At 34.8% G+C, this 27,574-nt stretch overlaps 1 protein-coding gene across 2 annotated transcripts; it reads right to left on the bottom strand.

Annotated features, from left to right (window-relative positions):
* Positions 1–82: 82 nt before the first annotated feature.
* On the bottom strand, positions 83–27,528 carry LOC106164230 (uncharacterized). Of its 2 annotated transcripts, none has more exons than XM_087010370.1 (24): positions 27,250–27,528; positions 26,477–26,565; positions 20,847–20,982; positions 16,888–17,059; positions 15,890–16,018; positions 15,248–15,378; positions 14,385–14,537; positions 13,054–13,185; positions 11,242–11,384; positions 10,710–10,818; positions 10,323–10,509; positions 9,517–9,760; positions 8,970–9,147; positions 8,534–8,674; positions 8,070–8,241; positions 7,035–7,709; positions 6,343–6,542; positions 5,900–6,103; positions 5,247–5,627; positions 4,707–4,898; positions 3,830–4,547; positions 3,267–3,457; positions 2,496–2,660; positions 83–2,093 (listed from the first exon to the last, which is right to left on the bottom strand). In XM_087010370.1, the coding sequence occupies exons 1-24, from the start codon at positions 27,341–27,343 to the stop codon at positions 1,555–1,557; spliced, it is 5,475 nt and encodes a 1,824-aa protein (XP_086866496.1). In that variant the 5' UTR covers positions 27,344–27,528; the 3' UTR covers positions 83–1,554. The 2 variants fall into 2 exon arrangements, with proteins under 2 accessions (XP_086866496.1, XP_086866495.1); XM_087010369.1 differs by having other exon boundaries at positions 13,054–13,188; positions 27,250–27,527.
* Between the last annotated feature and the right edge of the window lie 46 nt (positions 27,529–27,574).

The raw sequence follows: 27,574 nt of genomic DNA, 5'->3' as shown, positions 1-27,574 counted from the left end.
GTGCCAAAACAGAATCAACGAAGAATATTCCAGCTGATCAGTACATGTGATCCTCGGCAAAACTGTCAGCAGAGGGAACAAAAATTTTCTTTTAACATAATCAGTTTATATATTTATTGCTATATAACAGATACTTATAAAATGAACAGAAACTTATAAAATGCACATGGTAAAATTCTAGAGTGCATACGCAATAGAAAATAAATGAAATAAAGCATAAATAATAAGCAAAATATTTAATGAAAAAGTATTAAAACAAAAGGAATCAGTGAAAAAAAAAAATAAAAAAGGAGAAAATGCATTATATTACAAGGACAGTATAACTTGTGTATCATAAAACATTTGTAACAAATCAAAAATAACAATGTGGCACACTGTCAAAATACCATTTTCAAACGAAATCAGATTGATTTTGAGTTTCTTTCAATTTCAGATATGTAATTGTCTATCGCGTACATGCATTTAAAATGTAACATCTCACACTCTAATACATATGCAGTGTACCACTTGTAGTATAGCACCGGCAGTTTTGCATGTAGATTTCTGACTATTACTCATGCTTGTCTAACTTTTTGGTATATAATGTTGTTTATGCCAGCTGAAGAAAGCTACATGCATCTTGAGCATAAAGAGTTCAATATAAATGTGTACCTATACAAAAAAATCGATTATTTTGCTGAAGATGACACATTTCCCATGGCAGTTTGATGAGATTGTCTGCCCTCTAGAGGTTTCAGGGTGAACTAAGCTAGTCATGACATAACTGTTTATGATAGAGGTAGCAATTATAATTGCTAAAACACCATTTAAAGTTGGATATTATAATGAATAAAATTATTTTTGTGTCATTCATAACAAGAGAAATTGATACATAATGGCATTCTCAGAATATATAAATGACCATCTAAACATCTATAAGGCATTGCACTTTTACACTTGAGAGTCCTTTGTATTTGAAAAGGATTCACTGAAAGGCGACTTCTACATTACAACTTTGTCAGTTTTCTATAGTGGTCTGACAACAAACTACATTGCAGTCTTTGGGTTTCAGTAATAGCTGATGTATTTTATTTTAAAAAGTTATTTTACACAGAATGCTTTGAGCAAATTAAATGGATTATTTTAACATATAACTCTACTGCCTGCAATCTTCCATGACATCATTTTTTTTCTTTAAAAAATAGCACAGTTACTGCAGTACAAACTATTAAAGAAAAAAATTAGACAATGAAAACGGGTAAACTGGCCTGATTAATATTAAAAAATATAGCCAACAAGACCTGCTATGATTAAAATGTAAATAAAAATTTCATCAATACTAAATATATGCATTAAATACATAATGACTATATAGTATTTTGATACAAAATTTACAAACTTATTGTAAAGGGAGAACATGATCACTGACCATGAAGGATAATTTATCTTCCATTTAACAATCACAAATACACATTTCATCTCCAAATTATAAAGATGTAAGTCACCATCATTAACATCTACTTAATATCTTTCATAGTCAATAAATTAAAAGTTAAGCTACTAATTCCTCTGTCATCAAAATGAACTCTTTTTTTCATCATTAAATGTCACAGATAGGTCCCCGCTCTTGGGCCTAAAAGTCCTGAGGCGTCTCCCCCCTCTGTGAACCCCCACTGGCTGTTCCCACATTTCCCTGTGGGACAGGCTTGGGTTGTAATCAGTGCCACCTGGCGACCGTTCTGGAGCAGTACTGCTGCGAGGGATACTAGTCGTACTGGTTCCAGGAATATCATGTGGATTCCAGGCGCATATTAACTCCATGGGAAGTAGATCTGGCTGAGAATTGGTCATCCTATTCCTATATAGCCGCATTTCCCGAAGATCATATGTCTCTCCATAATCGCTCAAGTCACTGGTGGACTTAGTGCACACTGAGGCGCCATCTTTGAGACTGGTGATGATGACTTTACGATCCCTGCGATGTGTGATGCAGATGATGCATGTCAACATGGCAAATGTTACAGCAGCTACACCACTGGCTATTATGACCACAGTGAGCAGGTTCCACACTGGTGGTGTGCCTGCAGTGTCTCCTGACCCTGATACTTGAGAACCTGAATAATAATAATAATAATAATAATAATAATGGAGGTATGAGATTAAATTTCTCGAGATAAACAAGCTTTATTACCATGCATTATCCCTATCACATATAGATATGCTATAATTTATCATTACAAGATTCTGAATTAATCAGATTCGTAAAATCTGGTTATATTGAGTATGTTGGAACTTTTTTTATAAACTCTCTTACCCATAACCTGAAAGCCTTAGTATCTTTAAAATATTTTCATTTTTCAAATTTTGCATGCTGTCATGTCTACATTCTTAATTTTAAAGTAAATACATGATATGCTGTCATATTGCACATAGGAAATATGCCAGATTCCTGAAACTTTGCCAAAAATCAGGAAAGATTTGCAGCAAACATACAGGGCAAACAGTGCTGTACTCACATTGGTGTACATGTGTACTGCCAGCCAGTGACACAGTGCCATCTGGACAAAGTTTACAGGTAGTCTGGGCCTGTAAGTCCTGGTATGTCCCTGGTCCACACACGCTACACTCACTGGCGCCATCTGGTGAGGAATTGTTGTGGAAGCTACCTCTGGGACAGGCCACTGTAATTTTAATTTAAAATATACAAATGATCTGGGTTTTGATATACTAGTATTATGTATTCTTTCAAATTCCGCTTTATCAAATATTTCAGGTATATCAGTACTTTGCCTCGATAAACATCCCCTACAACCACTATACAGGTAATTGTTTTTGACACATAAGTACTGTTACACCAATTTGGCCGTTTTCCTTTTTTTAAATAATAATAGGTTGTTTGGGTAGTGGTTCTTGTTGAGAGACATATAAATTGACCTTATATAACACAGTAAATCAACATGCATTCAATCTAAAGAGGTATTCTGAAAAGCACTTTTTTATTTAATATATAAGAATATTAATAAATCATAATCATTTTGGATGACTTTGCTGAACATTTTTGGATCACCTAGCCTCAAAATACAAGATTATAGATATTTATGTGGAAGACAAAAAAAGATTCCCTCAGCATGAACACTCTCTTATCAACAGTAAACATACTGGCAAATATCATATGTTGATGACTCATACAGACCTAACAAGCCAGTAACAGCTGAATATAACAATCAGATATGCTGGTTGACTATTCCTCACATGATTTGATCCCAGATGAAATGTTATACACATACCACACACTTCCTCCACTTTAATCTGTCCCTCAGGACATGTCCACCTGTGACTAATGATCTTCAGACTTCCTGGAATGCTCTCGTATTGACCACTGTCCACTCTCAGGCCACGGCCAGAGTTGACCAAGTCTTGTAGACTGGCTGCTGCTGCTTGGATGGCATCGGTGATGTTGTCTTCATTTGGAGAGCCACTATTGAATGATGAATAAGTAATCATAGTTATTTCCATTTGATTCCATTACTATGCTTTTGATAATGAAGTGACATATTTTTATGACAAATGTGTTAGCAGTGACAAGTGTGCTGGGCGAGTCAAGTGAAAGGTCATTGTGACATAGCTATGTTGGCTATTGTCCAGTTGACAGTTACTGTGAGGCATGGCAAAGATGTAAAAATGTGTGAGAGAGTATGAAATGGGAGCTCTTTATGAATGTTGACACAATGTTGAATCAAGAACATTGCAACAGCTTGATGTGTTAGCTGCATCAGAAATATGTGTTTGAGGAGTGTACAGTGCATGCATGCCTATGAATGTGACTTGTGCATGTTGAAAACATCTCTACCTAGCATCAATTTGCAAAGTCAAAAACAGCTCCATGGTATCTGCATCCTCACTCTGTGTATTGTATGCCACCTCCCTGAGACTTCTGGTAGAAAGTTTTCTAAATGGTGCTACATCTCCATAAGACTCCTCTGCCTCCTCTTTAATATTTTTTCTTGAAGAGACAAAGTACACTGTTCTCTCAGTGTTCAAATCACCTGCTTCTTTTACTCTGTTCTGATTTAGTGTAGCAGCAGCTTCATCTCTGGCAGTGCTTCTACGCCACAACATTCTGCTGTGGATTTGTAACCTGGATGGACTAATTAATGGAGATAAAGAGTTTTGTTCAACTGGGTTGTGACTATTTTTTCTCCTAGACATCATAGTTGATTTTGGTCTTAAAACTGACCTTCGGCTTTTGTCTGATGAATTATATTTATTCAAGTTGGAATGTGTGCTTGTGACTTCTGCATATGAGCGTCTCTTCTTTTGAGTTGAAGAGGAAACTACTTCCAATAATTTCTTTTTACTCTTTTGTTTTCTGTGACAGTTAAGATTCAACTTCAGTTGGGGTTTACACGGTATCTCTCCTGATTTCAGTGAAGAGCATATTCCTCTTGATTTCATTTTTTGAAGTATTATGTCTTTCATTTTGGCCAAGAGTTCTGTTTGGTCAGAAATACATCTTCCTTTTAGTGACATCTTATATTCTGCCAAAACTCTGTAGTTCTTCCTTATTTCTGAAATAAATAAATAAATAAATAAATAAATAAATAAATAAATAAATAAAAACTTTTCATGAATGGATTATGAAATGAAATTCAAGCACACTTCAATAAATATAAGAGCAAACAAAAAACTAAATCAAATCTAGAAATAAATATTAAAAAAAAACTTACCTAAACAAGACTGTTCAGAGTAAAACATGGGCAAATTGTCCCATGTTCCATTTCTACAGAGAGCACCAGGCACAGCCAGCTTTGTAAACTGAGGATTGAGTCTGTGTGTCTCCTCATTGCACACCAGATGGCAGTAGTTGTTTTCACAGTCAAGACGGCCTCCAGTGACAGGTTTTGTAGGTGGGTCACATCCTAAAAAGAAAAAAAATTCATATTATGGCTACTTTTATTTGGGATATAAAGTTGAGACAGTGATCATACTTTTTGTTGTCATGTCTGCTATGAGATTTTTTACGTAAAATACAAATTAAAAGTATATTATCAATGATTTACTATTACACATTTACATTTTGTGTATAATTATGTAGAAAACTCTCATATTCACTTCAGTTAAATCTTTTAATAATTTCTTTAAATAAGGTTTTATCAAATTTAACTACATGAAAAATCCATTATTTCATAAAAGTGATACTCTAAATTATCAGCCACTATGTAAGTAAAGACCATCATGATAAAGACCCAATTTGATGCCCAACTTACCATCTTCCAAATCAGCTGAGGTAGTGGTATCCCCTAATACCTCAGTGGTATTACTGCTAGAATAGGTGGATTCCTCTGTCACAGCAGTTGTATTATTATTCCATGCAGTAAGTGTTGTTTCTTCCAGTGCTATAGAAGTATTTATCCAAGATAAAGTAGTGTTCTCAGAGCTGTCTGTTGCATTTATCACAGATAAAGTTTCATTTGCTATATTAATTGTTTCTGTTATATTCATTTCATGGACAGTGGTGTTCTCTGCTGCACTTGTTGAATTCACCCAAGAAAAGGTAGTGCTCTCCTGGGCCTTTGTTGTATTTCCTTCAGAGGAAGTAGTGTCTACCTCTGACTTTATTTTATCCATCAATGAAAACAGAATATTTTCTACAACAGAAAATTAAGAAAAAAAGTTGATAGTTAAGACAGGGCAAGTCACTGCTTGTAGACATCCTGAATAATTTCCAGGTATTTTAGCAAAAGCATGGAAATAATAATAATAAAATTGAAATTTTTCATGGAAATATTCAATATTGGGGAAAATTCAGTGGAACCTGTTATAATATTTTCAATCTAAGGAACTAATTTACCACTTACAAGCTCACAAATATTAAATGAAAATATATGATCTTTAAAGAAACACAAAATCATCATTTTACCTCCTTCTCTGGATATTTGGAAGGCAATTGCAGTTGGTCTATATAAATTTGTTGCCATGGTGATAACCTGCCCTGTATCCATGACAACATAGCCTATCCTGCTTCCAGTCCAGTCAGTAAAGAAAAGCAATCTGTCACTGTAAAGTGCCATACCATAGATATGTGGCAGATCTTCAGTAATTTTCAACTCATGCCGTAGGGACCCTAAAAGCAGAGGATTTTAGTGATACAAGGAGCCTATTTTTATTTTTAATTATGTTAAAAGTGGTATTAGAAAACGTGCACCCTGTCAAGCTAGGTAGTTCCTAAATCATTGACAAGAAACAATTAACAGCACAGTAACTGTGGAATATCACAAAATAATCACAACTTCTTAAATTTGCATAGAAAAATATGTACCTATCCAACAGCAGTGAAAATAGTACATTTTTACATAAATTTACCGTCTAATCTCATTTTTTCTATCCTTCTGTAATATCCGTCAGCAACAAGCAAAAATGAAGAGCTGACATCTGGGGCTGGGTGGACAATAACAGAATTTGGCCACCTCAAACTATCACTGGCCACTGTTTGCATATTATGACCATCAGTGGTCACTCTTTTGATGCTGGGATGAAGGCCATATTCTGTCCAGTAGATGAAACTGAGAAAAAATAAGACAGTACAAAAGTGAATATACTGTTTAATAAGTGTTTTATCTTGAGATTAGTAAAGTTCAAGTTTTTTTTCCTTATATTCACATTTCATGAACAATACTGTAAATACTTAAATTAAATATTCAAACATGTTACTTTAATTTTCTTTTGTTTCACTTTTTTAAGATTTATTATTTTTAAACACAACAATGGACTCATTGATATGAAGCCAACTAACTTTTCAAAACTTCTGAATTAACATTTTAATGTAATACTAATACTAACAAAGCACAGGATAGGGAAATAATAATTTGTGGTTCAAGTCTTTTAAAATAATTACCATAAATATCAAACCAGTGCTTTACAAGGCAGAAAACTTGACATGTACATGTACATGTAAGTTGGTCTAGCCCATTTAGATATAAATCAACTGTAACCAACCAAGTATTAATATTACAATAATTTGCATGGTAACAACTTCATTATAATGATCAACTAACCCATTTTGTGAATCTACAGCCAAAGCTCTGGGCAGTACCAGCCCAGTGGTCAGTATCCTTGGAACCAACTGACCACTGTCACTTAGTTCTGCACATGCTATTAGACCCACTGTGGCATTATAGCCCACCCAGTAGAGCAGGGAATGTCCAGGTCTTTTACTTGGCTTGACTGTGGAAGTTCTGGACATAACAGTAACTGCCTTGGTCTGGTCTGTATTATATTGCATAGTGGTCTGGCTTGACCCATCTGTGTGCTGACCAGTCCCATCTGTGATCTGACCAGACCCATCATAGGTCTTGCTTGACCACTCAAAGATCTTGCTAGACCCATCAGTGGTCTTGCTTGACCAGTCAGTGGTCTTAATAGACCTTTCAGTAGTCTGATCAGTCTGATTATTTGCCTGATTGCTTATCTCAACAGAGCCATTGGTCATCTTTGAGGACTGATCCGTTACTGCAATGAACTGGTCATTAATCATGCCAGACCATTTATCTGTGTGAGATACCACGCTAGATGAGTCGGCCATAGGTATGGAATGGTCAGTAGAATTCCTCGACTGGTCAGTTTGTGTCCTGAACTGGTCAACAATGACCATACTGTCTATTGCATAGTTTAGGTGCAGGAGGGTGGTGACATTACCAGGAGAATCTAGAGGTACAGTCAGAAGCCTGGGACTGTAAATAAAACAATAATTTCCAGCACTGATATACATTTACTAGGCTACTATATTATGGCACTTATTTAATTAAGTTTACAAAAAGGCAAATATATGACAATTTATTTGACAATGTAAATAGATGAAATTTTACTTGACACTGTACTCTATGCCTGTGTCCAATTTAACATTGTAGATTAATTCATTGCCCAGGAAAACTGCACAAATATTAAAAGGATTACACATACAAGCATTGATTTTGTTTTATGACATTTGAGGAAAAAATCTTGAACATATGACTAAAACAGTGGGAATAAAAGACAGGCACATGTACAACACTTATTAAACAAATCACTTTCAGGCAGATGGCACACTGTACCTTTTCAAGTCTGCCCAAAATATCCTCCTTTCTTTCTGTTCATACACCATGGCCACAAAGTTGGCATTATAACTGCCCTGAACCAGTGTATAGATATGCCTATCACTTGGATTGTCCAGGTTGATCAGCTTGATGGTGTTTAGGTCAGCAAAGAGGACAAAATTTTCAGGTGCTAAAAATAAAAAAATTCTAATTCTAAATATGTTTAAACAATCAAATAAGGCTACTAAAAGAAATTGACAGTTATGAATACCAGTACATGTAGGTCCAACAATTCCATAAATTCAGCTATTACAGTAAAAGATTACTTGTGAGCAAACCAAAATATGCCCAGTCACAATACTTATTTTACTGAGAAAATGACCTATATTTCTGTATCTTTTATTCAAAATGAGAGAAATTTTGGTCAGTATTCAAAGATAACATAAAACCATCCCCAAAGCTGCCTCTTTATGAATACTTACCAACACAGCTCTTCCCATTTTTTGACAGCACTTTGCCAGTCAGGTCACTGCACTGACAGCGGCACTCTGTACCACTCTCTGGTGGGGTTGGGATACAGATGTCATCACAGTTGCTGGCCGAGCAAACTAAGCTGATGTTTTCTGCAAATTTTAAAATTATATATTTTTGGTGAAAATGCAATCGTTTTATAAATGCCCAAATCTTCAAGTACAGTTGTGTACATGTTACATACACAAACAAATTTAAGACAACACACAAAAAATATCTGATATCATAAAAAAATAGAGGAGATCCCTGTAAGAAGCTATTATATAACTATGCATTTCTGAATGGTGTCACAAATTTTTTATACAAGCTGTCATAAACTGTTAGTTATAACAGCAACCAAACTAGTCTGACTCTTTAGAAATTATTCCCCTTCTTGTACCTCCGTACCTGTATGGCTAACTGAGGCTGTACTAGAGAACAGCCCAGTAGGGTTCCCATAGACAGACAGGTTCTGGCTCTCCCCACTGTCCATACTGTAGATGGTCAGTCTGCCCATGTCCTTCTGCTGACCTGTCCACTCACTCAGGACAATATGCTGACCAAAGGATGCTATGGACAGGGGGACCTAGGGAAGTATAATGATACACTTATTTAAAAATTTAAATTGAAAAAAATTAAAATATGTGACACTGTCTATTTTCAAGATATAAATTGAATAACCAAAGAAAATTGTAATTAAGATAAAAGTATGTTTCTTTCACTCACAATTCATTACTACTGTTGTTTACAACAGCTCATTAAATATTACAGTTTTTTTATAAGTTCATTTTATAAGTTTTTGTATATGTTTGGTGATGGCAAAAGGTTAATTTTTTTAATCAAAACTTTATGCACAAATCATAAAATATAATTTGATAATTTGGGAAATATTATCGATTGCTTTTATAAAAAAAAAAACTCATTCTGTCAGAAGTCAATTCTTAACTACACTCACTTGGACATTCACCAAAGGACCCTCCATATCATTCCAAATCCCTGTCTCTGTATCATAAACAGCCACATACGGCCTCCTTGCCTTGCGGTTATAGTTGGAGTCCACCATGTAAAGTTTTCCCTGGTACAAACTCAGGCTGTTTGGATTGCTGATGTTGGTGTCCCGTAAAACTGCTGGGTTTGCACCATCTAGTTCAGTTCTGATTACTTTAGGGTGCTTACCCCAGTCCGTATAGTACAGGTACCTGGTAAAGTGAAAGTGAAAGTGATGTCAAAGCTCACCAACCAGACTTCATTAAGCCCATAACTCCATCTTTTGGTTTTAATGATCCATGGCAAATTTCACCAAAAAGGCTAAGGTCTAGACTGTCTACTGTACAATCACATCTGTTAACACATCCCGAGAGAAGTAAATATGTTGGTGCTTTTGAAAAAAATTGTACTTAATTTGCTACCATGAATTTTCATCCTGGTTCACCTAAAACAATCAAATCAATTCAAGCCATCATATTATTTCTTAGTGTCACAACTAACACAATGTGCAACAAACCTCACAAGACCTGATCGATTTTACTTGCTTTGTAACTAACTTTTTCAGTAAAATTGTTTTTGAATTTGTTGTCACAATTTTTTTCCACTTTTCTTTTTGGTTTCTTATTCCCATTGAATGCAACAAAACAGATCCCAGTTGAACTTTATTGGATATCTAAATCCACCGATTCCGAATTCAGAGGAGTTAAAATGTTATAACTAAGAGAACGCCATCTTTCATTCAAATCTTTCTATCATACCTGACCATATCCTTACCCCTTCTCCCCATCAACAACCAGCCCCCTTGGTTTCTCTGGCAGTGTTGTTACTGCCCAGCGTTCAGTCCTGTCCAGACTGACCATTTCTATTTTGTGCCAAACAGCGTCGACCACCCTCCCTTCCTGAGTGGGCTGCCTCCTGTTGGTGAAGTAAAGCCTCCTGTGCCTCCAGTCCACTGCCAAACCTGAAATATTCAAAGTTTTAGCTAATCAACTGCTTTAGTTTATAATGTTAAATAATTATTTTATTGTTTCATTAGTATTACTGTATTTACCATCAATATATATCATAATGTGATCATATAATAAAAACAAACATCACTGTCCTGTAACTGAGAGAAAGAGAGAGTGACAGAGAGAGAGACTGTCACATTTCTCAACTCACCATCAACCACCCCAATCCCTGCTGTATGGGGTAAAAATAGTTGTTTAGATGTTCCATTCAGGTTAGCACGGTACACACTTTTCTCCCTCACATCACTCCAGTAGACTTGCTATAATCAAAGCAGCATAGCCTGTTATATATAGATGAAGCACCCTCAAAATATCGTTTCTGCATGAATTATTACAAAATTACGTATAATATAATTCCTGAATAATTCAATAATTTCTTGAGTGCATTTTAATGTTTTTCAACTAGACCCTGTGTACCATATACCAGTATATATGAGTAGTTAATGCCTTATTATCCTATAATTAAATAAATATAATTATTGCATTAAACCATTTAACAATTTTAATGTGTCATACCTTTAATTACTACCAAATGACAGTATACACATTTATTTACTAGCACTACTTTGTCTTGTGGCAAACATCTTGTTTCTCATCAATATATAATAATTTCAATAACTTTTATTAATTATCCATTAAAATCAGAACATTATTAACCTTACAATTTCTTGTTGATTCCGTACCTTATCGACAGGATCATAAGCCACTGCTACTGGTCTGCTACTCTGTGCCACAAGATAGGTGTCACCATTGTACAGTTTACTTGGGTTGAGATATCCAACCTGACCTGTGTCTTTCTTGGTCCAAAACAGGTAGTCAGTTGGCTCTGGAGAAGAAAAATTTGGAAATGAAGAAGTTATAATTAGTGGACAGTCTCAAGAAAAATAAATTTATACTATGAACATTAAAAATTTACACATGAAATGTGTCCTGAAATGTAAACACAGCAATATAGCTTATTGTGCGATTTCAACAAATCCTGTTTCATATTAAATTTTTAGCCCCATCACACTTACTAGTAAATCAGGCCTGTCAACCTTCTCAATTTTGAAATGTCTCCTGATTTGATGACTGCACTCTATGTAACATAAGATTTGGTAGTCTCCTTGCTTATCTTATCCTATTATGTGTTCCAATTTTTTTAATAAAGAAAGAAATATTAAGGCATCAAAAAAAAAAAAAGCCCAGAGCAATGTTTTGAGGGGGAGGTGCTAACTGTCACTAAAAATCTACCTCTCTGGTAATTTCCAATATCAACAGTTCTTAAAAATTACATGCAACAAACAAAATCAAACAGATACCACAGAAGCTTGGCAATACTGGTTGGTGAAAGACCAGTACTGCAAACAAGCACCTTGCTGTGCACACACCCAAGCACAGACCCCACGCAGTCAAGACTTCAAAACAGTGGATCCATCAGGCTTGACAGCATGTATATTCTGTACATTCCTCAATATGTTATCTTTATCAAAAGAATCACAGACAACACCTACATGTTTCCCGGCAGTGAGTCCATGCATCAAGTGCACAGCTTTTTACCTTAAGTTAGCTCTTACTTGTACTTCCTTCTCTTCAGTAACTGCCAAGTGTTACGTACATTTATGTTTTTAGTGTCATTTTTCATTGCCCAAAACACACACCCTACTCAGATAAATACTGGTCTTTTGATCTATATTTAGCCCCTACTTCCTGTACATGTACCATACCTTTACAGCCTTTTTCAAAGTATTATAGTTACTCTCATTTAAAACAAACTCCATGTACCTGAACATGTGTTGTGCTGTGTATATCTATTGGGGATATTTTTCAATTGGCCAGCTGGCTTTGGCCTTAAGTGCACCACATGTAAAAAGTTTGCCTTTAGACAGCAGTTTGCCTTTAGTTGCTATATTGTGGCAAATAAGCCATTCAAAATGCCTTGTCTTGAATCATCTCAGATCTTTTCTTAATTGTATGCAATTACATATTTTCATATATTGATTTAAATTTAAGGAAACTGCATAAAATAAATGCAATAGAGGATGATTAAATAGCTTTTTTTATCTTCGCCAGTGGCTTTTTGATGCGATTAATTACCTGACTTACATTACACCAGTATTTAATTGCTATGAATTATTCCAGTATGTCTGAGGATACACATTGCAAAGTCGTCCATTTATTGCAGCATAAACAATGAAAAGTGCAAGGCAATATTAGCAAAAACGACAGTAGACACAACACACTGCGATAATATTGTATGTAAAAACAATAACAAATCCAAAGCAGGCGAGAAAATTTATCACCCTGTCCACCTTTACATATATTAATTTAATAAAAAAAGAACATGTCTACTGTTTTATATTTGCCTCTCTTCCCTCAGCAATTGCTCAATTTATAATCCATACTTGTTTCCCAACCCCCTCCCCATGTAAGCAAAACTCAAGATCTCACTGCATGGGTAAAAGTTGTATGTCCTTTTAACGTATAAACAATATGTGAATTCCTTGTACTTGTACCTGTACATGTCTTGTTATCTGAAGCCAGTGCCAGTCCACCATATGTAGGGCACCTGCAGACATAATCCTGCTTACTCTTCCTGGTGAAGCAGAAATGGCTACAGTGTGCTTTGTTGTCACACAGATTCACAGCTGCTGGAAAAGTAAAAAATAAAATGGCTGAGAATGAGTTTGAGAGTACTAATTTCTATTAAGTTATTCTATTTGTAAGTGTTTATTATTCTGGGGTCCACAGGATCAAGTGAATCTTTTTCTTTAAGCAAGTTTTTTTATATGCAGTTATTCCGAACAAGGTAAAAAATGTGAGCCCTTCCCCCCCCCCCCCCCCCCCCACACACACACACACACACTTCCACTGATATTTTGGATGGGTTTCCTTCAACAAGTACAAGATAACCCAGAGTTCTAGATATGACAAAATGTTAGGTATGACAGGGTTACATGTAGATGTGACAGCTTGATGTTGTTGGATGTGAAAGTGTGCTTGGTGTGACAATGTAAATGTTGATATCAATTAGCTATCGGTCATAAGGATATATAAATCAAAGTGGATATCATAAGAACAGGTCATTATTAATGTAGGATTGAAGTTGTTAAGTGTTAAAGGACAGCATGACTGGGAATCACCCTGAAAGGTTAAAATCTAAATACATTTTACACAAGAACTTGGGCCTCATATTCATTTTTAGTTGGATAAATAACCAAACTATGAAATAATTCCATCTCACACCGATAGCTACTGTAAAATGCCAATACCTGTACCATAACACAGCAGAAAAATGCACACTAAATGACCTGATGCACTGTATGTATTCATACCCATATTTGTGACCATGCACCCCAGAGTATAAAAACTAACACCAGGGCCAAGTCAACAGGACCCGCTGGGAACAGACTTAGAATAACTCTGAACATAAACAAATGACTGGCAGGCTTGTCTAAGGCTTCGTTCACATGCAATGTCTATTTTCTATTTTCGGTATGTCTTATGATCACGGTCTGTGCACTGAATATCCCGCCGCGTAATTACTGGCAGCGCGAGCCAGTTACTATAAGTTACTATAAGTAACTGGCTCGCGCTGCCAGTAATTACGCGGCGGGATATTCAGTGCACAGACCGTGATCATAAGACATACCGAAAATAGAAAATAGAAAATAGAAAATAGACATTGCATGTGAACGAAGCCTAAGATAGGAAGCACTTGGGGAATTGGGTTAACTCACTGTATGTTGTATCAGTACATATTGCTCATCAGCTGATGAGTGTATGTATTTCTGAAGATAAAATAAAATTCACTTGCGAAAAAAAGGTAACCATTAAAGATGCTTACCCATTGGTTGGCCTGCTGAGCTGGCAACTGTGATGCTGAACATTTCCCCTCCTGTCATCCCCTCCAAGACAACTTTCACGGAATTGTTCTTTTTATCAAGGTCTGTAGAAAAGATGGCACCATTGTACCATGTGCTGAAGTACATGGTTGTTCCTTTTAGAAATACAGAAAGAAAATTAAGATTAGGCATATAAGGCTAGAATAACTGATGAGTGACATTGTGTTAGTTGTGACAATGTGATAAAACTAAAATTTGTCAAATGGCAGTCTTTTCAATTTCACAGCATGTGACAATTGCTACAATTAATAGTTGGGGAGCCAAGGCTAAAAATAAGGGTGAAAAAAATGTTTATGATATAAAATTTTTTAATATATCGTCGGAGAGTCTGATATCTGGGGTTTATGAATCTGCTTACTGGAAGGCTTTTGAAGGCTTTTGGAGTTTGGCTCCCTACTATAAGTTATTATCTTAATATTATATTTGACATTGTGTTAAATTTATGGTAGAATAAGAAAAATATGTCAGTGATATGAATGGGCAAGTGAGTTTGGTGGCTATTACAAGTATTATTATAATAACTACAAAATAAGTTGAATGTAGCTTTGGGCTTAGGGCAAAGCTGGTATTTTTGCATGGCAGGGATAAAAGCTGCTATGAGCCATACAGCTATGCTGTATTATTATCTACCAATTTTGCACCCCTCCTGTTTGTAATAGTCCTGGATGTGCCAGCCAGCAATGATTGGCATCATGATACTAGCTGCAGAGAGATAAAACAAGTAATTTCCTCTATTGTGGAAATTTAGTTTTTATTATAAATTCTCATATTCAATGAATCACACTGAAATGAATACTGTACGTACCATCAGCTGCTATGCCAAACAATGGGTTGGCTTGAAGAGTGTCGCGGAAATCATACTGGACTTGGGCGTGGCTTCCATCCAGGTCACATGACCACACTGTCTTGTTCCAAGCATCTACCCAGTATAACTTACTGTAAAGAAGAGAGCCTCTATTACGCAGCAATATATAATAAGGGTGACAAAGAGCATCATTCAATATAATAATGGACATGGCAGAGTACACGTGTGTGCTAGTGTGGTAATTAGGCTATTTCAAGTACAATATGCTGTCACACACAAAAAACAAGTCAAGGTGATAGTATGATAGTGAAGCACCCCGAGTTTCAGAGGACACTGAAAAATCGCCTTTCTATACCAGTATACTGGTAACAGCTCAGGTATGCTGATACTAAGTAGAGAGGTGAGTTTTGAAATGGCCTATGAAACTCAGGGTACAGTGAAGTGACCAAAGCATTATGTAAAATTGTATTTTTGTTAGGCTCAGCAAAAATCTCTTTCTGCAACATATATATAATTCAGGTATTAAAATGTTTTCCAAACTGGGTCCAGTTCACACCAGCAATCTTGTAGAAATATGACCTCAACTAAGTATGTTTACTGTTTAGTATGCAGCAATATCCAAATCCAACTGTTACCTCTTACCTATCTGCATAATTGATGGTCAGCTGATTTGGCCAATATATTCCCTTTCTGACCAGAGTCCCTCTCACAGAACCATCCAGTTGTGCATGTTCAATTGTCCTACGACCCTGATCACCCCAGTAGATAGTGCTAAAATTAACAACATGCTGGGAGTGAAATTATGTGACGATGTGATATGTGTGAAATTGTGGTAGGTGTGAAACTGTACCAGGTGTGATATGGCATATTCCATCTGACACTGTGTTCTGGGTGACAACATGTTAGATGTAATCATGTGATAAGTGTGCCACTGTGGTTGAGCTGGCATTGTGTCAGGTGTAACATATTGGTTTATGTGACAGTTTGTAGGAGCAGCAGGTGCTGAAGCAGACTCTATTCCAGGCATCATCTCTGAGGCAGCAACTCCATGATAAAAGAGTGACAACAATATTTAGTTACACAAAACAAAAACAATTAATAAATCAAATCAAAAACTGTATATAATTTTTTTGGTATCAGCATGTATTCTACTTTTCTTAAACCATTAAAAAACACACTGAAGCCCTACAGCAAAACATATTCTATCTCTCTTAACCACTTCAAATATCTATCTCATAAGCTTTGAACTTTTTCCATGTAAACAGCAAAGTCAAGGGCACAGGTGATATCTTCCACATAACAAAAAATCATCACTTGAAAACAGATGTGCATGCATGCCTCAGATACGGGATGTTGAGGTTTCCTGTAACACAAGAATTTCATATCTGTTTACTAGTACTGTTACGAATGGATAAAAAACACTGCCTTGCTTCTCTAGGCAAATAAGAAATAGTAGAAGGGGACAATTCTATCAAAGTTTGATGGGGTTTTCAGAGATGGAAAAATTGACTGTCATTTTGCTTGTTATCACTTTATGGGAGGGAGAAGGGGAAGAAGAGATATCTCAGAACCTGTGTGTGTGTGTGTGTGTGTGTGTGTGTGTGTGTATGTGTGTGCACGCGCGCGCGCGTGTGACTAACCTGTGGATAGGGTCCACCACTATTCCCCTTGGCCACAGCATACCAGAGAAAGCAATGGTCTTGGTGTATTTCCCGTCATAGTCTGAGACCAGCACCTCTTTCTTGGTGGTGTCTGTCCAGTAGACTTGGTTACTCAGCCAGTCCACTGACAGTCCATGGACTTCCCCACAGTCTGGAAATACAGTTCAAGATGATTTTGTTGATTGTTAATTAATTTATTGAGATAAACCAATTGTTCAAAGATGGTAATTCAAATGAATATTAAGTAGATCAATAAAGTTGAAATTATATATTTCATTGATTGCTTAATATATATTAAGCTTTGGACATATACTTAAATGTACTGTGGCCTCTATTGTGAATAGAAAAGTGAACAAAAAAATATACAAACAAGCAGACCAAGATATTTGCAAAAAAATTTCAAACTACCAAGTATTAATACAAATTGCACACTGGCTGATGCAAGATGGTGCAGAAGAAACAATTGTCACTGTGTCTGTGTCATTGCAGTGTTCATAAATTGCAGACTGTAAGATAGTACAATATATTTTTACAAGGTAAATTTTTTGACGCCCTCTTATGTTATGTAATAAAAAAATTCAGTTCAGGCCAGCTAGCTTTAGCTTGATCTCCAAAGAAGTACAAAAAAAAAAAAAAAAACCTGAAGCATCCTGTGGAAGAGTGGCAGCGGATAGGAAAGCCTCAGCTAGAGTCTCTGTGGACTTGCTGACTTCCAGGAACTTAAACTGGGTCTGAGTATTTATCTTAATATCTTATAGTATACAACTGATTATGGCCTTTGCTTATCACAAATTCATGGTGAAAAATATGCCCAAAAGTTTCCCAAACACTATAAGCTAAACTGTTTCATACTATTCTACTTGAACTAATTCAAAATGTCCAAAGCAGTACTAGCTTGACATAAAAAGATCAATCACAAAAAAAGAATATTAAAAACCATAGCATCATTCTGCATAGAGGTTTCAAAAAAGAAATATAAAGATTCATGCCCAGCACAAAGGAAATTTCCTGATCTCCCTCTCTCTCTCTTTACATTTATGTGTGTGCGTGTATACTTGTATCCTGCAGTTCTTGTCATTACGCACTTTACTCTTTTTTCCTTTGATCTATCACGGCATGATTAGGCTCCAATGGCACTGTATCATTTCTCTATTTATGAACTACCTTAAAATAATGGTGGCTTTTCTCCAGCTCAGAAACATAACATGGGCCATATGCTTTATGAACACACTGCACACCTGTGCACATTGTATACACCTGAGAAATGTATACACCTGTACAAAGCACATGTACCTAAATTGTATAAATAAGTAACATATTAATATGATCTGCACTTTATACTAAATCATTAATTTTTTATCTTATCTGTATTTTCTATTATATTCATGCTAGCCTTGTAATAGATGATTGAAGAAGAGCATTATAAGTTGTTAACATTTGGCATACATCTTTACTGATATAAGGCACTTAAAAGCTTAAGTTGAACATTTCAGAACTGAGTTTTTAAAATAATCTTATGATTTAAGTTAGGTAAACGTGTTAAAAGTGGTCATTTTTTATATAATTTTTAAGATCCAGTTGAGAAATTTGAATTTTTTTAAACTAAAAATAATTGAGAAATTTCTGGAGTATAAATTAACACTCACCAAATGTCTAATATTCGTTAGAAAAGAAAATTTGATATAGCTCTGACCATTAAAAAATCTGACCAGCAAATGAACTTTCGTTACTGAATATTCACAATTTTCAGTTATTTTACTAAAACATAAATAGAAAAAATTCCCTACTTTTTATGCAAATCACACTTTCACTCCTCTAAATAATGGTGCACAAAATTTTGTATTATCATGGTTTAATCTTTAATTTATGTAATCAGCAAAACAGACAAAAGATGTCAAGATCATTTTTGTGTAACTGACATTCTAGTACATACCGTACTGTAATGTACATCTTTTACGTTGCGTGTACTCAGGACTAATTTCTCTTTTCCTAGGATATTGATAAGAAAAATATAAAGGGAACACACTTGTCAAAAAAATGTTGTGTATAAACATTCTGCAGTGCTTTGGAAGACACTGTGCATACAAATGGTTAAGGTAAGTGGAAAGGAAATACCAAGCAGGATATGAACACGCCCTGCTTGAACTAGCAGTTCCTCAGAGTTGAAAGATAACGCTGCAGTCAATTATCTCAGAGATGAAATCATCCACACCCTTTTTTTTTTTACAACACTGACCGCAGTCATCAATGAAAGATGGAATCCCAATAAATGTTCTTTGGGAATTTGATAGACTTTGAACCCCGGGCTGTAAATGTAATACTCAAATCTTAATTAATTTCCATGTTTTTTTCCTTTCAAGAGGTGGAAAGAAATCTTTCAGAAACATGTAAAGACAACAAAAACCACACCCCTCATTAGGTTCCTATTTGACCATCGTTAAGATGCTTTCAAATTCTCTTGAAAAAAAAAGCTTCACAACCTGTTGCCTGAAGCAATAAATCTTCAGCATATCTCAACCTGTCTTCTACTCCACTAAATATCACAAGGTAATGAAGGTGAAATGGCTGTGGAATCCAAGTTGCTGGGGTCACTCATGTACAAAAAGGTGAGGTGGCTTTTCTGCCAATTTACACTTGACCTAAGCATGTTAGTTTTTTTTTCGAAATTCTAGACAAATTCCTAGAGGCCCGTCTGGTCTTAAATTACTTTTTTTAGCCTGATGTTCCTCAGGCACTAGAGATGGTTTTTACTTTTTCCTGTCTGTGTAAATAAATGATTTTGTGGAGATATGCTGTACACATTTTAACTGTCTTTATGCACCTGTCTGTCAAATCTTAATTTTCTTATCAAGACATCCTGTAAATTGGACAGAAACTGAAATCTCTTTCATTTTCTTCAAACCTTTTAGATTAAGATATAGTCTATATAGTGTTTTTCAAAGAAAAATTTGGATTTTCTTGGGAGTATATATACATATTATATTATATTATATTATATTATATTATATTATATTATATTATATTATACAGTATGTAATTAACCTACTTTCAAAAACTAGCATTGTCAATGTTGCCACTACATTCAGACACAGCACAATGTCAACCACAGACTTCAAGGACAGGCATGTACCTCTCTGATATGTAAATATACAATTGTCATATTTGAGTCATTTCATAGTTATATCCAGAGACATCCTTAACATCACTATGACTGCATTCCCACAGATTTAGATTGATCCATCTGGATCGACCTAACTCCCTAGGGGTTTTCGGTACATTGCTATCAGCCGAGTGCGCACGGAAGTTAATTACCCCCTTACAGCTTTCAGTAGGTGGGACAGACATTTAAGCCGGCTAACTAGCTAACAGTAATCTAGTGAGACTCCCCACGGGGATAGATCAATCTAAAATTTGTGGGAATGCAGTCTATGGCATAAACATATAATTATGTCATGCGCCACTAAAGCTTACTGTGAAAAACAATAGTTCACTGTCATATATACTAGTAGCCACATCATTGAGACAATCACATATTATAAAGATATAACCGTTACACCTAGAGAGACAAATGTCATAACTCATAACTCACTGTCACATCCAACAATTCAATGTCACATCAAGACATAAATGTCACATTCAACAATTTAACTGTAATATCCAACAGTTCATTGTCACATGCAACAATTCACTGTCACATGCAACAATTCAAATGTCACATCAGACAGTTTTTTGTCACATCCAACAATTCAATGCCACATCAACACATCAAGGTCACATCCAACAGGTCATTGTCATACTAGAAACACCAATATTACTTATAACATCAGTTATAAGCTTTTTATCCTTTTCTTCAAATTCTTCATAACACTGTACCCCAGCTGTAAGCATCATGACTCAGTTTCCATACAAAACAACATCAAAGAGAATTTCTGCCATACCTGCAATAATTTTCCTTTCATCCAGTGCAGTGAGAGAAGTTGTATAGATCCCTCTGTTTTCCACGCTGATATCCGACCAGAAAAGGACTCCATCATCCACATCCACGGCCAGCCCAACGATACGGGTATGGTTTCTCTGAAGGCAATAAATTGTAAGATTCCATTAATTGTTAGATTCCATTGAAATTAATCAAATTATAAGCAGTCCTTGTCGACCTTTCTTTCAGTTTTACAAAAAATTTTGGGGGGCAAATTTGATTTATATTCTTGAGTGTAATTGTCACCCCTTGCCTAAGCAAGGCTCTCTGAACAGTTTTTGTGTCATTTAATTGAATTCTGTCAACTTGTCAAACAATGCATTTAAATGCGGCACTGCTTTTATTAAAAATTAATGATCTATAAGAACTCCTGACATGCATGACTTTTATTTTGCAGAATGAGCTAATAGATAGGGCAACTTTTTGACTAACAAAATGAATAATAACAATAAATCAATACTAAAGAGAAACTCCTAGAATTGGAATATTCACCCCCAGGCTGATTAAAAATAAGTTTCATACACCCACACTAATATCAGAGGAATCCACCTATGACTAGCAGCTTGCCAAGTTTATATAACACGTTATCTTCCCCAAAACTGAGTTATGTTTTTTATCACACAAATGAGAATCCGAGACCTTTCAAGCCCTAACTCAGCTACCTGCATGCTGGGTTAGCAAATTCTTGGTAATTTGACCGTCTTCCTGTCTGGACTTGCTGTACTCTGTGGCAGTGATGTTTGGTAATTTTGACAGGCATATGGTGCTGGTTACTCATACAGGCCTTATAAATGGATAAGGCATTTACTAACACTACCCACAGATCTTTTAGCATCAACACCCTTATTAACCACCAAACCCACAATAACCAGCACTACCACTGCAGATGAGTGTTAGTGCTGGGCATCACTTTGTTAGTGCTAAAGAATTGTACGATGTGTTGGTTAATTTGTGGGTTTGAAGAAATGTAATTGGTTATATGTTTTCTCAAGAGTTCTGCAATATTAGTTATACCATAATCTGAAAAAAAATATTGCGAGGTTTTAAATACAGTACCACCTGGGTTCATGTTAAAAGGTATTTTTAGACGATAAAAAAAAAATTGGATGAATTTAGAAACCAAGACATAACCAGAATAAGGGAGATATTTGATATTTGTGAGCAATAACCATGTTCCTGGAAATTTTAAACGGTTCACGATTATATAACAGTTATTTATTCCAATTAAACCAATGTTTAATTTTTATAATTATTAACTAATATCATTCTCTTTCTCCCTCTCTGTCTTACATGTATTGTTGTATTGTTGGAACTAAGCATTTTAGCATACAAACTTATAGACCTAAATAGTCTCAGGTTTAATGCCTTCTACCACTAGACTAGTACGGTATACTATATAAAATAAGGGTTTCTTTTACCATATTTAAATTCTTATTTCTTATTATTGTCATCTTCTTTCTTTACTTTATTTATTATTATTATTATTATTATTATTATTATTTATTTATTTTATTTATGTATTCATTTTTTTGTCAAGTGGCATTTAAGAACTTCAAGGTATATTCTTGGCAACATTTTGAAATCAACACTTTAAAGTTCCTGGACAGCTTTTGATGATCTTTTAAAACAAGAGTTCTACTAGAATGACACAGATTTTTGAATGTATGATGTATTCCTGTTGATGTAGGCCAAAGGAAACCAACAGCCCTTTGAAGTGATGTTGGTCTTGGCAGTGGTGAAAAGATGCAAATATTCAAACACATAGCAGGCCGGGACTCCATTTTTCTTATCTACTTATGGGCTGGAACAAAAGTTTTCTATGATATTTACACAATTAAGCACATTTTGTGTACAAAAGTTTTAATTATTAATATGCAATCATAAGTTATTATCAAAAATTACGAAATGAAGATCATTCTGTAATATTTTAATTAATAAATATTTTAAAAATATTTTAAAGGGCTTTAATATTTTAATTGGCAATGTTGACACATTGTAAGATGCATGTTTAAACCTATAGTCCATGAATGGGAGCTATTATATCATTTATGATATTTAAATAATTAGTGCATTATAAATATACATTATGGTATGTACATAACCAAAGTTATTACATTATCATGTAAAACCCAATAAACAATAAAAATAACAGAATGCACAGTATTTCTTGTAAGAAGTATTTGGATACTAAATTAGATCTGTGTTGAGTTAATCAGTTTCATGAACAATGAATCAGGTGCATTCCACTCAATTCTGATTGGTTTCTAGCCCCCAAGGATGCAATTAACTTGGCTATCTGTCTGCTGGATTCTAATGAAGTCTTATCAATAGTAGAATCAACAAAACTGTTCCATGAAAAGTTGCTCGATAAAACTAGTCACTGAAATTTCACTACTGAAAGATTATAGACTAACTCAAATTTAATGTTGAAAATTAAATACAAACATGTTAAAAAGTCACAATATCTAGGATCATGATTTCGTAAGTTCTCCTACTGTAACATTAGATGATGATGATGATCAAACATAGATGATGCACTCTTTAAAAGTCAACAGATAATGTCACATTAAATGCTCTCAGTTATGATTCATGATTGAAGTTCTAATTTTTTATCATAAGTCTTAGTTACATGATTGTGATTGATATCCTACCTCTCGAGATCACTTTATACTACATGTACATTTTTTAATGTCATTGATTTTGAAATTCAAAATGTGAAACAATATGTGGTAAGGGATACCAGGTGCTTGCTATAATCGTACTTATGGCCAAGGAGCATTAATTAGTGCTTCAATTGTCCTTATAAAGCAATCTGTCGATCTTTATGCATTTTTATGCAATAAGTCAATTTTTATGCAATCTGACTACATTCTGTCTATCACTTTTTCATTTGATGCTTACGGGTAATGGCCATTAACCCCCGATTCCCCAAGTGAAGATCTGTGACAAAGATTATTACAACCTGAACACTGTGACCTTAAATGGAATATTACCAAGGTTAATGGCTCCTAGAATTTCAAAATGGTCATAGATTACCTGTTAACTTCATGGGATATGTCTTTAACAGATGGTTCAGTTCAAAATTAATAGGGCCACTAAAACTTCAGGTGAGTCTATTTCAAGTGAACTGGGTATTTTAACAGCCTTTAAAGTAGTAAGTGAATAAGTTTTGCACCAGGTGTTTAACTGAACAAAGATAGTGCTGTAACAAGGGTACCAGGTGATTGTGATTAATAAGTTATTCATTATATAAACATATGTCTCTTTATTTCATTCTGAGGAAGGTAATAAAACAAATAATTATCATATTCAAGCAAGACTTCAAATTTGCTTTTTAAAATTCTTCATTTCTATTCTAACATGTACATACATATACCAATTGTATGTATTTACTTTGCAGATTAAGTGGTAAAACATTTGGTATCCAACACAATGTTAATACAGATTTTGACAGCGTTCTAATACTTTCCTTTTTTGGATAAAGTCAACTTTTTTTATTCATTAAAAAACATAATTTTCAAATGTGTTTCTTGATGTTTGGATTTCTGATGATTAAAAGCTGAGTAAAATTTATTGCTATCAATCTCTGTGAGGAATTCAGATGTCTGCTGGAATTTACATTTGTTCGCAAATAAATAATAAATATCAAATTTTCAGCAACAAAGTCACATTCAACCAATTTAATCCTTTTTGCTGCAGATACTGTATATGACTGTTACCTGTTAGGCTATTACTTTATGCCTGTGTCTTCCCCAAAATACACTCTAAATGAATGTAAACACAAATAAATACATGGTCATAAAGCTACATGTAGAAGCACTTTGCAGTAATGCGATTATCTGGATGATGTGTGAGCCATTATATAAAGCACACTTAGTATGTGTAGCTATTAAAACAAATAACATCATTGTTATTACAGAAGGGTCAGGCTCACTATTTTTAATCCAAATTGCATGGTCTAACTTGAAGTTTGATTTTATACATAAAATTATATACATATACAACTAGAAGATGAAAAAAAATGTGAAATTGGTCAAAAAACCAATTAGCCCTAATTTTTTTTTTCCTGAATAGAACACATGCTCTTTATAACAACATACATTGCAGTAGGGTGTACAGCAATCACAGAGTGAAAACAAACCTGAGAATCAGGACCATCTGCTCGGGCAGATCTAGATCTGCTGCAATCAATGTACTAATGGCCATTATCTTGATGGATATGGTACATGAGGAGATATTCAGATTGAACTGAGCCAAAGTCAGATAAAGCTAATATGTAGTTGAGGTTAACGTCTTGCGATGGATGTGTCGGACACTCTTCCTGTTTAAAGTAAGAGCCTCGCAAATGGGGTGAATTTAGGTAGATAAGTCCTACGCATGTGGCTTCTACAGGGCTTTATTAGCAGAAGGATGGTTAGAGTAAGGATTTTCTCACAAAGGCATTTTATTATTTAGTATATATATAAAATGGGTGAAATGATTTCTGGTTTGATTATGAGAGATACTTTGCCTAGATGACTTTCATTCTCCTACCTTAAAAAAAAAGAGATAAATAAATTAATAAGTTGTACAATTTATTATAAAAAAAAAAACTGCTAGCATGGTAAAAATAGATCTAATGTGGCCTTCCAAACCTCATCCTTCCAAAAAAGTTGATTTCAATATATCTTTGCTTTAATTACTAGAAAAAAACTAGTACCATGATAATATCTTTCCTGAAGGTTAATTTGTCAAGGTAATAATCCCAGCAAAATTCCAATCTTAGTAACATAGGTTTACAATTCTTTCACCTTTCTTAAATGGCAAACTTCCAATGACTTAATGAAGTACCTGATATTTGTAACATAAAACACCTGGTAAAGAATCAAATTTTTGTGTCTGCAGATAGTGGCTCAGATATTAAACCCATTATTTTGCACCTGGTTTCATATTTGAATGGGAGTCACTAAAGTCTGCAATGTTTTACTGGATAACATATAATCTGATAACTCTTAATCAATTTAAATTAAATTTTTAAGATGTTTTGGTTTCTAGGAATTTCAAATTTACTCTACACTGAACATGACAAGTAAAAACTCCTGGTATTTCAACTTTTAGATTCCTAAAAAATAATATGAATGGTAACCTACAAATATTTATCCATTCACCTTGAAATATTGTTATTTTCTTTTAATTCTTCTGTTGTGTCATCAAAGGTGCTTTTCCCAACATAATTATTACACCTGGGTTATACTTACTTCATTCAATAAGTGCATAGTAGTGCAAATGTTGGGAAAGTGTTTTCTGACTTAGCTATTTAGTAATGTTTTCTAAAATCACATTCAATGTCACCAAATATTGATCATCTTTACCTGTTCATACTTTGATACACGTTCAGTTGACTGAATAGGTTTACAATGCAGTTATTGATTCAAGTAAATATAAGAACTAGAAAATTGTCAAAATACTTTTAATTAAAATTAATATTGTTTCAGCTTGTAATATTGATTTAAATACTAGCTGCGAACAACATCTTAATGCATCCAGATCATTGTGCTACAGTGACCACAAAATTTGCATACAATAACAAACTGATAAATGTTTGCCACTTACCTTAGTTAGTGGTAAAATGCCAAGTCTGGTGTAGCCTCCGGCTGTGGTAAAATTCAGGATATGACTTCCATTTGAAAAGTACACTGAACCTGATCAGTAAAATACAATCATGTGAATAAAAATACATATTAGCAAATAACATTTTTGATTATCAGTCTGAAACTTATTACTAGTAACACGTACAGTAACTGCTGATAAAAACTGGATAATTGATGTGAACAAAAAGAAAAAATTGTTAACGGTGCTTTTGGCAGCATATACATGTATTTTTAATTCTTAATACACAAAACCCCAAGTAATAGTTTTTTTTTTTTTTTTTTTTTTTTTTTTTTTTTTTTTTTTTTTTTTTTTTTTAATCAGTACTACCAGTATTTAATGACTTTTAAATATTGTACCAGTGGGCAATATCTGATCATTGTATGGGTATAAAAGGGATTGACATGGGAACAAGAATGCATTTGGCAACAATATCTATATACATGACATATATAGTTACAACTAACGTTAGGTATCATGCACCCCCTCCCTGCACACGCAAGCACACACACACACGCCAACGCAAACGAAGACAAACGCACCAGCCCCCCCCCCCCCAATACACACAAACACACGACACAATATTCTCGTAGCTATCGATTAATCAAGCAAAGCACGTACCAGTACAGCAATTACCAGATAATGCAATCTTAATTTACACAATAGTACCAGACGACAGACAGATGGCACATGAAGACTACATCACACAGACTACAGACAAACCGAGCGTCCTTTACCTTCGTCTCCTGGCCGAGGTGATCCTCCATATCCAGACACACCTTCACATAGCAGAGACAGAATGGAAATAACCTCGAGCAAAATAGTCTTCATGATCCGCCTGGGGCATGGTATAGCGACGCCATTGTCATGTCGACTTTTTTTCACACTGAAGCTTGAAAGATATTTATTCACGTTTCACCTTAGATGCAAGTGCACAGTCAGCCTCGCGTGCTCTTTCCTATTGGGGTTTCCCAGCAATGCTCTGGTTGAGTTTATTTTACAACCGGGTGAGTGAAGACATCTTTTTTCTAAAAGTGTTCGTTGAAAAATTACCTTTGTTCT

This window comes from Lingula anatina, chromosome 4 (assembly GCF_051362555.1).
Source record: "Lingula anatina isolate TDL-2025a chromosome 4, LinAna3.0, whole genome shotgun sequence".
Lineage (NCBI taxonomy): Eukaryota > Metazoa > Brachiopoda > Lingulata > Lingulida > Lingulidae > Lingula > Lingula anatina.
The sequence above is the reverse complement of the archived record's forward strand: the minus strand, read 5'-3'. Positions and strand labels throughout refer to the sequence as shown.